The 12,852-nt window shown below is 35.0% G+C and overlaps 1 protein-coding gene across 1 annotated transcript; it reads right to left on the bottom strand.

The window, feature by feature from the left end:
- Window positions 1-130: 130 nt before the first annotated feature.
- LOC110783702 (uncharacterized) lies at window positions 131-12,325 on the bottom strand. Its single transcript, XM_021988049.2, has 17 exons — window positions 11,737-12,325; window positions 7,852-7,954; window positions 7,539-7,608; window positions 7,391-7,429; window positions 7,173-7,290; window positions 7,027-7,084; window positions 6,735-6,799; window positions 6,569-6,575; window positions 6,206-6,266; window positions 5,592-5,651; window positions 5,473-5,492; window positions 5,318-5,383; window positions 4,374-4,541; window positions 3,545-3,802; window positions 2,526-2,738; window positions 1,744-2,015; window positions 131-544 (listed from the first exon to the last, which is right to left on the bottom strand). Exons 1-17 carry the CDS (start codon window positions 11,826-11,828, stop codon window positions 403-405), a joined length of 1,812 nt encoding a protein of 603 aa, XP_021843741.1. The 5' UTR covers window positions 11,829-12,325; the 3' UTR covers window positions 131-402.
- Window positions 12,326-12,852: the final 527 nt, after the last annotated feature.

Raw genomic sequence — 12,852 nt, forward strand, 5'->3', positions numbered from 1 at the left:
CAAGCTCCACAAATTCATTAATTAGGTTTTCTTACTGATTTGCAGAGCCTAACTACACTTCAACAGAAGAAGGCTACAAAAACAACATCCAAAAAAACAGAAACATAGATAAAAAAATTCTTAAAACGAATGATAAAAGAACATTTTCATTAATAGTAATATATAATCATACATATGGAGAAGTTTTATGCTACATTTTAAAGTAAACACTATCAAAGCCTTGCATCTGATCATCCTTTAAACCTGTTTATAGACTACAGTAACTTAAAAGGGTCACCCCAAAATCCCAGTGATGACTCGAAATGAGAGAGCTCTATGTATTAAAAAAGAAACATCAAAAAGCTCGCTCAATTGAACAACATCAGGAGAAATCATCATAATGGTATACAAGGGTATTATTGGTTAATCTGTTCTTGACCGATTTGAACTATTTTTTTGAGTGTTGTACAAAGGTAATGACCAACTAGACGCGTTCTTCTTCCTCCCACAACACCGCCAGTACAGAATGAATAGAGCTACGATCACACATAAGGGAATCGCCCACCTGGTTTTAAGCATAAAAGATACCGAATCAGAACAAAACTCCACATATTATTTACACAAATAGATTGAAGATAGTACATATGATGATTTTGTGCACTAGTTAACTGACTAATGATTAATGTTAGGTATACACACTTCTCAGAACCGAGCAAAAAACGTCTAGTTCTCAAGGGAATTTTCCCATATATCTGACACAACAAAAGGGTGGTTTGGGATTTTCCTGTCTTAATCGAAAGGGCATTTTTCCATAAGTCTGACATAAAAAAGGGTGTCTTGGGAATTTCCTGACTAAAAGAGGGATATTTTTGGCAGTAAAACGCGTCAGATTGGACGGGGGGTTCAATGTATAGTAGTACTCCTTTGCTGTTAGACCAATCTGCTGGTTCTGGATTCCAAGTTTTACAAATTTTAATCAGAACAAATAACTCTACATATTACATGAATAGAATGAAGAATTGAAGGTAGTACATATGATGATGATTTTGTGATGCACACTTCTCAGAACCGAGCAAAAAGCATCTAATTTCAAGGGAATCTATTACTTTATACTAAAACAGACACCGGGAATGACACGTGTCACTTTCTGGTGTAAAATTTTGACGCCAATTTTTTTTTTCTTTTTTTTATTCATTTATTTGTTTCAAAAACTTTTTATGAAAAAGATTCAGTATATTTGACTAAAATTTTATTAATCTTTTGAAATCTGTCAAAATCTTTTGTACTCCATACTACATTATTTTCGGACAATATTTTGATCAAATATTTTATGAAAAAATGGTCAAATTATAATTTTATAATAATCCGTACGTGCACGGGATCTAATCTAGTTTTTCCCATAAAACTTACATCCAAAAGGGTGTCTTGGGATTTTCCTGTCTAAAAAGAGGGATATTTTTGGCACTAAAACGCGTCAGATTGGACGGGGGATTCAATGTATATAGTACTACTCCTTTACTCTAGACCAATCTGGTTCTGGATCCAAGTTTTAAAAAATTTAATCAGAATTGCAGGATCAAGTATCAACCTTTCTGAGAGGCCTTCTGAATGTTTAGCTAAAGACTCAATCAGAAGATTCAGAACATACTTTTTGCTAAATTGCTGAACTGCTGTGAACTTTTGGGAAATAATCCAACTAAACAGACTAGAAAAAGACCAAAAATCTTTATTTAACATAACAAGTGACAGTTTTGATTTGATTACCTGTCCAAATCGATGATGGGGCTGTAAACAACCGTTTCCCAAGTGCTCACTATGACGTGCCAAACGGGATTGTAATATAGAGATTCTGCTGACCAGAACATCCTTGTATACGTCTCCAAGAAAATGAACATTATCCACGCACCGATCTCAAACAACAAGAACTTGATGACAAACCGCCCCACCACCACCATCACCAAAGAAAACGCAACCAACCAATTAAAAAGTCTGTTGTTGTATTCCTTGATAAATAGGGAGCGCGACTTTCCCATCATCTGTGTAAGAACATTGCACAAGTATTACTAAATCACTCACATAGACATTGACATTTCCAAAAAAATGTCTTCTTTATAGTAATCATTATGTACTACTCCCTGTGTCCCTCCGTCCCATTTTATTTTTTACATTTGGTATCATGCACGCAATTTAACAAATAATAAATGTGAATAAAGATTCTTTTTTTGTTTAACTAAACAATGTAAATTACGTTTATAAATAATTTTTCATTTTTATCAAAAGTTTTACATTGGAAAAATGAGAAAGCTTTAATGTTCCAACGGAAAAGTGCGAGAGATTTAATGGTTAAAATGACCCAATGAATTTGATTGGTTGAAATAATCATTTGACACGATTTTTGACAGAATAGTAGGGACCTTTATGCTACAATATAAAAGGAAAGATTGAAGTGTAAAGATTAAAATGGGACACTAGAAACGGAAAGCGTAAAGAATAAATTGGGACGGAGGAATAGTTGATTTGTCAAAGAATAAATGGTGAAACATAACCTTCATCATCCGATTTTCATAGCTGACTTTTGAAGGTCCAACACACACTTGTTCGAAACTCTCATTACACTTGAGAAAGCCTGCATTAAATTTTGCCATGGACGGAAGTCTGAGCACCTGAAGTTGGTCCATCTTGTCTTCACAAGTCGTGTACAGCATCTCGCAAAGTTTTGTTGATTCATATTTATTTGTCATTACATAATTTTGAAGGACCTGCATGAAAAGCAACACTCATCCTTAGACTAATATCCAATACACACAGAAAATAAGGTACATGTCATATGACCTAAAATTATTCCAAAATTACTTCAGACTTCATCTTTCTTTCTACCGTTTTCATTTAGGCTCCGTTTGGTAGGGTGTAAAACGTTTTCATGGAAAACGATTTACCCCTTTAAAATCATTCTACGTTTTTTGGTTTGACAAGGGATAAAAACAGTTTTCCATAACCTCATCAAAGGTGGAAAAACCTTTTCCATTTGAAAGGGAGGGAAATCACTTTTCCACATTTCCTCCTTACCTCCCTCTCCCTTCTTCCCCTCAATCTTCACCATCTTCTCCCATTTTCTTTTAAGGAACCAAACAAAGGAAAACTAGTTTGAATTATGTTTTCCTTTGGAAAATCTTTTCCATGGAAAATCATTTTGCTCTGAAAACGTTTTATACCAAACCAAACGGCGCCTTAAGCGTGGATATAAAGAAAGAAAAAACAGTAACATGGAGAATGAAATGAAATGTTGGCATGTACTCATGTATACAAAATGTGCTTCAACGCTTGTGGTGCAACCGAGATATTGAAAAAGGCAATTGGCATTTCAAAAAGAGGCACAGTTGCTATAAGATTCCCTTTGCAGATAGAGTATGATGTTTACTAATTGTTCAACACAATATGCTGGAAAAACGGTCATCTAAGTTAACAATCGTAGGAGAAAAACTAATCATTTGCTGTTTGAGCACGCCATTTCAACGTTTCTACTAACAATTGATGCTATAATAACAGTTCGACCAGATACATGTACCTTCTCAATTTCTTCACCCAATTGTTCAACTGACTTCTTAGCATGATTTCGACCGAAATGCTGTTGATCAAAAGCTTTCATTGCAGCATCTTTAGAAATTTCATGGGCTTTTTTCAATGATTCTTCAGAAAGAGGCAAACTCAACACAGACATCCTTTCATTGTATGACTTCAGACACCTCTCGATTATTTTCTTATTAAAAACCTCAACAAGTGATCCAGTGGATGGAATTTCTCCTTTATTCAAGGCTTCAATTATCTGAAACATCAAAATAGAATAGTTTTTCAGAATAAATAAGTAAAAAGGTACATCAAACAAGCCAAAATGAACATCTCCCATCTCAACTCGCTCAAAATCCTTTATACGGAGTACATTTTTTACTCTACCAAAAACTATGTGTAACACATGCGGAATGCAGTATATTTTAGTAAATAGCATGTTATTCCAACTCTTTTTTTTTTTTTTTGCAAAATATCATATTTAAATATTGCTTATTTGTATAATGTTTAACACACATTTTAGAGTTTTGTCTTTAACTAATAGCCCCCTCCCCCCCTAACAAAGAAATCCTGGTTCCGCTATTGCAAACGGGAGTCATTCAGTTTATTTAATATCATGCAAATAAAATGGGAGAATTTTAATTTCAGGTTTAAAAACAAGCGAAAGAAGGCAGAACACTACATATTTTGTCACACATTTAGAATTTAGACATCCAACTATCCAAGCCTAGCTGAAATTATCACTATTCCACATTCTGGGATAAGTGTTAGCTCCTAAAATAGATTTTAAAAGAAATAGCCACAGTTCAAGTGAATTTCAGAGAGTGCACCTGTTCCAGAAAAGTAACAAACTCCTTCCCGTTTAGCATTTTACCCTGCACAACTTTTGGTCGAATGATAGAAGCAACAAGTTCTTTCATCTGGTCCCTCTTTTTCACATATCCGGGATCAAGTTGAGTGTCATTCATTTCACAGAGTCTTGTTCGCTGTAGATGAGGCTGTTTAAGTTCAAAACAAAAATAGTTATTAGGTTCAGTAATCATAGAATCAACCAAAAAATTCTAACTAAAATGCCAATGAACTACTGTATTTGACAGCTAAATACTCTGTATGCATCAGTGGAGAAGGATGGGTGAGAAAATGAGTCAGAAAATATCAGCATACATATAACCAGCCTTCAGATCTAGTTTAAGAGCTCCCCGCAAAAAAATGTCTAATTTAGGAGTATACTGAATGGTTTTTTTTACCATTACCTCCCACCAGTCCACCACCCCCCAAAACATAACATGCATGCAGGGGTAAAGATGTCCTGGTCTTCGGGCAGAGCGCACGATCCCGGCCCGGCCAACAGGCCGTGGGCCCTAAATGGGCTGGGGTCACTCTACATCGGGCCGGGTCAAAAGTTCAAAACAGGGTCAAGGTCAACGGACCGTCGTGCCAAAGCCTACTTTTTACTAAATTTAGCGTGCTTTGTCGTGCCGGGTTGAGTCGTGCATTGTCGTGCTTTTTCCAAAAAATGCGGCCAAGGCCTACGGCTTCGTGCTCGAGGCCGGGCCAGGTCGGGCCTCGGGCCGGGCTACAGCCATCTTTATGCAGAGGTGCATGCTCGAGTTATCGTGTACTATTGAACACCTTGGATATTAATCACTCATGAATAAGGTCACTTATTTAGTTATATTGACTATTGATCATGAACCACAAAGGCAGCAAGTGGAGGGCCTTGGTACAAAACTCAATGCAAAGAAATACTCAGTACATAAAACATAACACATACTTGAGGTAAGCTGAAAGCTGTGCTGCTGTCCCCCATAACACCCAATGATTCACGGATCTGGTTAACCTGATAAACAAAATTCAACTGTGAGTCCTCTCCATTACATAGTCAATCATCATAGAAGCATACATTTTAATCTGGTTAAGCATTCATACCTGCTCAATATCTTTGTCATCTGCGCGTTTACATCAAAACCCATAGTCAGAATTGTAACAAGACTCAAGAATTTAACTCATTAACTTAATAGACAGGTGTAACTGGGAACAAGACAAACCATTTAAATTGGGGATACGTTGAAGAGCGTCATTTACCATTTCTTGCACAGATTTCCCTTCTGTAAAACACCAACATGAATCAGTTCAGACTTTGCATGACCAAATATCATCCTTTGTATAAAAATAATTCATCAAAACCCATGCAACTAACATCTAAGGTTAGGTTTAAGTTTCACAGGAATCTAGCCTTGTCCAAAGATTTTTTGGGTTCTCATATTCTTAAGGGCTGAGGAAATTCAAGCAACAATAGAGACCCATCCTTAGCTTATACTTCCTCCGTTCTTATTTACATGACACAATTTCCTTTTAGGTAAATTCCTTTTTAGTTGACACAATTTTATTATGGGAAAGTTTTATATGATGAATTGTCATCTTTGCCCTCACTTTTAAAGAGGTGAAAGTGATGGTTGGTTGTTGTTGTTGTTAAGGGGCACTTTTGTCCTTTAACTTTCTCTTTTACCTCTCCTTAATATGTGTGCCAAAATCAATTGTGTCATGTAAATAAGAACGGAGGAAGTACTATGTATGTGTTACTGAATGCATGTTTATAAAATTTTCATCATTAACTCCCCATCTGAGAAGCAATCACTATAAAAAGTTGTAAAGAACTTACGCAGGAAATCACGCTGTATTAGCCATAAAAGCTTAGCAGGTTCAAAAGCAACATCTTCACCCTGAAACAATGAAGCCATTGCAAACAATAGTCTACATCAGAACATTTAAAATAATAACTCCATTGTTTTTTTTGGTTGTATATGGTTTTACTTTAACACTTGCCAACGCACAACTTTGACCATTAATATATTTAACAATTTTTTAAAGTAAAAACTATGAGTACATTGAAACATATCCGATAACATGTTGCATGATAACATGTGTATTTACGTATTAAAATCATGATCAAAGTGGGGTTTGCGAATAGTGCAAAAGGGTATCATCAGAAACTCCAAATCAATTGAAATGTCACAGGACATACCTTAACTCTGTTTTGTGTGTAAGTAGGCATACAAGACCAAAAAAAGAAGAAAAAAAGTTAGCGACATTTAAAGGTAAAAAGAATATCTAAAAAATGCTGTTAAGAAATATGAAGTCCAAGAAAATTAGCTTATTATTAGATAAATGTGTAAATTTATATTCTTAACCTTCCATAAAACTCTTCAGCAAGCTCTACAGCAAATGATAGCCGAGATATATCAGCTTCACGCACCTGAAACAAGTAATATGAATCACTCCGCGGTACAATACATCAGAAGATCACAATTATCATTTTGTTGACACTTGAAACTTGAAAGGGTCAAAAGATAAAAAATAATAAATAAATAAAAAGACGCCTATGCTTAACTATTACAGATATCGGGTAGGAAAAACTAATGAATATAAAATACACAGTAACAAGGAAAAGAGATAAGAGTGTTACAGGCAGAGAGAACAAACCGTCTCAGGCAAGTTATAGATAAGTACAGAACTCATAACAGTAGCCAAAGCAAAAATCCTGTGAAGTAAACATCAGAATAGCTTTAGTCAAAATTTACTTAATCATTGAACTCCAAATTCAAGGTTAAAACAAGGTAAAAAATTACCGATCATCATAAACGTTTGATTTACCAATGCTTTCAAATCCTTCCGTATCAAGATAAAGTACAGATGTTTTGACACCATCAACCATTACTTCAACTGGCGTTCCCCACACCCATATACCTGAATAAAGAAATTTCAGGAAGGACAAACAATACCTAGCAAATACCATAAATATTATGGAAATTTCCATAAGAGTAAAACTCTGACATATCAAAATTACCTTTGGTTTTAGTATCTCGCATGTGTCCGACGCCAAAACCTGTTAGAAAACAGTTATAGAAGTAATTATGGTCATGCAAAATGCAAGGAAACTATACTTTCATAGCAACATTACAATTTACATAGTAGCCAAAACACTAGAAAATTACCTTCATCACAAGAAAGTGACAGGAGTTGATTAAGTAGAAAAGATTTTCCTGATCGATAAGGTCCAATCACCTAACAATATAACCACAATGAAGTCAAGAGAAACACACGAATCTATATAGGCAAGAAGCTAAGCATCACTAATCTCTGTGCCGAAATCGGCATTCATAAAAAGAGAAAAACTTATCCACCAACAAAGGCAACAATACCATCTTGACATGTGGAAGGAAAAAAATTAAAATGAATAAAGGGACTGTAGAAGAGAACAAATAGGACTAAGTTGATAGCCATGACTCAACAAAAAAAATAGCTTACAGCAACAGCGGAAATTGGTGTCTCTATTCTCTTAATGGCCTCCAATCCTTCTCTAGAAAGGCGTAATTTCGTATGACCAGGATCAGGTTCTACGATGGGAAACCTGTAAAGTAGAGACCAATTGTCAGCATCGTCTTCACTATGGCATTCCTCAATCATAAGAACTACCACCACCCAAAAAAAGAACATATAGAAAATTAAAAAAGAGGAGCAGATATGGGAATCAAACAAGCATATTTCCGTATGGAGTGAGCTAAGTTAGCTAACATTAAGCTAAGATCCCTGGTATAAAGTGCACATCCTACATACGACAGATGAACTGTCAATCGTGTAGAATCAAGATAGCACAGAACAAAATTTTCACAAGCAAAACCTACCCAAGATAAGGTTCTAGAAACAACAAGATAAAAGGTGTGTCAAGAACAACATCACAACCATTAAGCTCTGCGTATCTACCTATGAATATGGGTCTGCATTGGCCAAACTTGCACAAAACAACAAGTTGCCCCCATATAATATAATAACAAGCCTTACATGGACATTAGTACGCTCTTCCCCGCCAATGAAAACAAGTTTGAGACATAAATACTAAGTCCAAAACAAAACAACTGCTTCAGAATAACAGAAGCATTGGAAAAAAATGAACATGATTGAGAATAATATGTGTTCATAGTTGTAGAGACATAATAGCAACAATAACAAGACTATTACAATAGTTCAACATTGAAAAATACAACCTTTCTTATGGGAGGCCGAAAAAAAGATTCTTGAACACACACTGTTGTTAAAGCTAACATGCAGATTAAGGAGGGCGGAAAGTGCCACACCATAAATCATTCAGAAATTTTCATAATTTTTTTGCGACTTCAGGACTCATTGGCATGCACTCAGACATAGCCTTAACTGTCTCACTTGCTTTCTTACTTTCAAGGAGTAACTACTGGACAATGGTGTGTTGAAACGAAAGAATATAACTAATATATATTGTATGTTGGAATGAGAGAGTAGAGCAGCAAACAAAGAGTTATTCTACTGATAAATGCAGTTGAGTTAGCTGTATTAAGTACTCCTGATACAGAAGTCTATTCACCGTGTTGGAGGTTTCCAATCAAAATCCTATTGCTGATTTAGAACATGTCTCTCGTCTCTATTTGCTAACTAGCCTTTCAAAACAGACATTTCTTGACACTTGTACAGCATCTGTAAAACAGACTGTCATTTACCTCGCTACCTTAGTCACTTCAAGTCAGTGTTACCTGGTTCGCTAGTATGAGATTGGATACGGGTTCGCAATTCGCTACCTAATTTGCTAAATTAGACCAAAATTATACCATTTTGATGTTATAATTCGCTTTTTCGGTTTGTGGGCTGATTGGAGGATTAACACTACTTCAAGTCATGAAATTTAGAATACATCCAAAGGACCTATTCTAGAATTCTGATTGGAATGACCAAACACATACATGAAAACATAAATTATTCTATGCAAGATGTAAACTTACTCCCTCTACCTGGAAACAATAGTCATACAGTTCCAAATCCTCATAACTTAAGATGTAACTTCATAGTACTAACATTCAGATTACAATTAGGGAACCATTTTCACATTCTATCCATCACGCAACCTATATAGAGGCATGTCCAATCATAAAACAATGAACCATTACAATAGGTTACAACTATTTTCAGACATCCCAACATTTTGTATGTGACTTTTTGAAAATGAGTACAAACTTTCTGAAACAACAGAGTTCTCTTGACACAAGTCACATCCGATATTGTTCAAAAGGTCCATAAACAACCTGTGCTCGTGTAGAGAAAAATATTTGACTATGTTCATCTTCTGCCCCCTGAATTCCAAGTAAGAAGTGCTTTGTTGAATAGTTGGATTCCAAAAACTTCAACTTTGGACCAATATCGGTTCTTTGTTTCAATCATGAAAAAATAAATTTAAATTGCCAAATGACAAGCTTACAAAAAATTATGCCAAATCAGAGGATATAAACTAAAGAAATCCACATTCTAACATTTTAACTAAAAAAGATTCCATCTTGACTATTTTCCTTACTTTTATTCTCTTTTCAATGCCAAAACTAAGTTCTTGGTCGAATACAGAAAATCCACGCTAATCCATTCCACTGGCATTGCTCCAGTGAGGTACTGGCTGTACCGCCTTATCCGACACAAGCATGATTATCAAATAACAACAATTCAAGATTGAAAAACACAACCCTTTCTTGTATTATGGCAGTCAATAAAGAACACCTCGAACACAAACTGTGGTTAAAGCTCATATCCACATAAAGGAAGGAGGAAAATGCACTCTGACTTAACCTAACTGTCTCACTTTTAATCGTTAAGAAAAATTCACAAAAATTTTATGACTGCAGGACTTATTGGCATGCACTCTGACTTATTGATATTGTACATTGGAATGAGACTACAGCAGCAAACAAAGAGTTCATCCACTGATAAATGCAGTTGATTTTAGCAAATTTAGTACTCGTGACAAAGAGGTCTACTAAGTCAACTAATATACCACAACTTCGCCATGTTGTTTCCAATCAAAATCTTAGTGTTGGTGCAGAACATGTGTCTCGTCTCTATTTGGTAACTAGCATTTCATAACAGACATTTCTTGACACTTGTACAGCATCTGTTAAACAGAATGCCATTTAACTCACTACCTTTATCAGTTGAAGTCATAAACTTTCAAATATGTACAAAGAAGCTATTCTAGAATTCTGATGGAATGGCTGAACACGTATGAAAGAATAGATTGTTCTATGCAAGATGTAAACTTAGTCCCTCTACCTAGAAACAATAGTCATACAGTTCCAACTCCTCGTAATTAAGATATAACTTCATAGTACTAAAATTCAAATGAGACCTATGGAATCACTTTCACTCAATCAATCACTCAACCTACACAAAGGCATCCTAGCAACTCCAATCATAAACCAATAAACCATTACAATAGGTGACAATTACTTTCAGACATCCCAACATTTTATGTGTGACTATCATTTACTGACCAAAGGAGTACAAACTTTCTGAAACCGCAGAGTCCTCTTGACACATAGATAATGTTCAAGAGGTCATCATAAACAACCTCTACTCATGTAGAGAAAAATATTTGACTATGTTCATCTTCTACCCCATGAATTCCAAGTAAGAGTTCTTTGTTATATAGATGGATGCCAAAAAACTTTAACTTCCACCAGAATTTGAAACTTCAGGACCAATGCCAGTTCTTTGTTCCAATCATGAAAAAACAATAAATTCAAATTGCCAAGCTAAAAGCTTACAGAAAATTATTCCTAAGCATAAGATAAAAACTAAAGCTATCCACATTAAAAGGCTCAAATATTAACTAAATAAGATACTCCATACTTCCATAGGCACCATATCATAAGATAAAACTAAAGATATTCACAACTGACAGGCTCAATTTAACTAAATAAGATTGAATCTTGACAATTTTCCTTATTCCTATTCTCTTATTCAATGCTAAAACCAAGTTCTTGTCGAACATAGAAAGTGCCACTTATCCATTCTACTGGCATTTGCTCCATTGAGGTACTGGTCGTACCGCCTCACCGCCATAAGCATATCAATAACAATAGCATGTTCTATGACTTATAACCATAGTCAAGCTCCCTATTTTACTTCACTCAATGCTCTATAAATGAAAGATGCATCAACACATGCAAGAAGTAATAGGAAAAGACCAAATCCACAAATGGAGAAGAAATTATCCACATTGCACAACAAAGTTCCAGTAACTACCCAGAAACATAAACCTCAATTAACCAGCATCAATCAATAAAACAAATGAAGAAAAGCAAGAAACTTGATGAAAGACAGGGAGAAATTATGACATACGCTTGGTGGAAATCATCAATTGAAGAAGCCCCAGTTGCTAAAATCGATAATTGAATCGAAACAATCAAAATCCAACTGCAAATCTTCATCATTTTTCTTGATTCAAAAACCCAATGTTTTAATTTCTTTGCTTCTTGTCAACCAAATGCTCTGAGATCCCAGGTGGGTCAGGTCGTACCAAATTCAAATCAAAAAACCCATCATTGTAATAGATAATTATAACAACCCAGAAAACCCAGTTAGATTAAAATGGCATCAAATCAAAATCCACAAATTTTGTAAATGGGGTCTTAATACGCTTAGAATCCTTGCCTTGCACCGCTTCTCTTCTGTGTTAGGGAGGTTTAAGGTTTTCTTCCAAATTAAAAATTAATTAATTTGTTTATAAAGAAAAGAAAAAAGAAACGGTAAATACGGTTGTTCTTCCGGTGGAAGAGTGGGAAAGTGGAAGATCTTGAGAGTTGAGAATGAGCTCTGAGATTTGAACCATTGAAGATGGGAGAGTAATTTAGGACAAGGATAGGGGTATTTTTGGTCATTTGTGTTGATTAAAATGTAAATTGTTACACGTGGATTGTAGCTATTGGAGGAGAGGAGTTTAGGATGAGGAGACTTTTCTAAATATGCCCATTTTTCGAAACAAGTTGACTTGATCATCAATTTCATGTAAGATTGTAAGTGGATGTAACTATTTAAGTGTATTACTCGTTGTTGAAGATCATTTGTTTTGATGCAAATGGAATTTTATATACTTCTATTAATAAATAAAAAATCATATGTGAAATGTATAATCTAATTACGTAGAGATAAATAACAAAGGAATAATTGACTGGAAAAATCCCAACTTTGAACGTTTCACTTTTATTAATCCCAACTATGGTTTTTTTTTAATAATCCAAACTTTTACCCCTAATGACTTTTAACAATCCCAAAAACCGGTAACCTGTTAAAATGGTAAACACTTGCAAACTGGGACTTAGGCTTTTAGTTTCTCTCTAAAAAATTTGGTACACGTCATTCATTCAATATCCATTCACCCAAAGTTAAACCCTTTTTGTTTTTCATCTGCTGTAAAATAAAATAAAAACAAAAATCAAACACCTTCCATGCTCGTAT

This window comes from Spinacia oleracea, chromosome 5, assembly GCF_020520425.1.
Source record: "Spinacia oleracea cultivar Varoflay chromosome 5, BTI_SOV_V1, whole genome shotgun sequence".
NCBI lineage: Eukaryota > Viridiplantae > Streptophyta > Magnoliopsida > Caryophyllales > Amaranthaceae > Spinacia > Spinacia oleracea.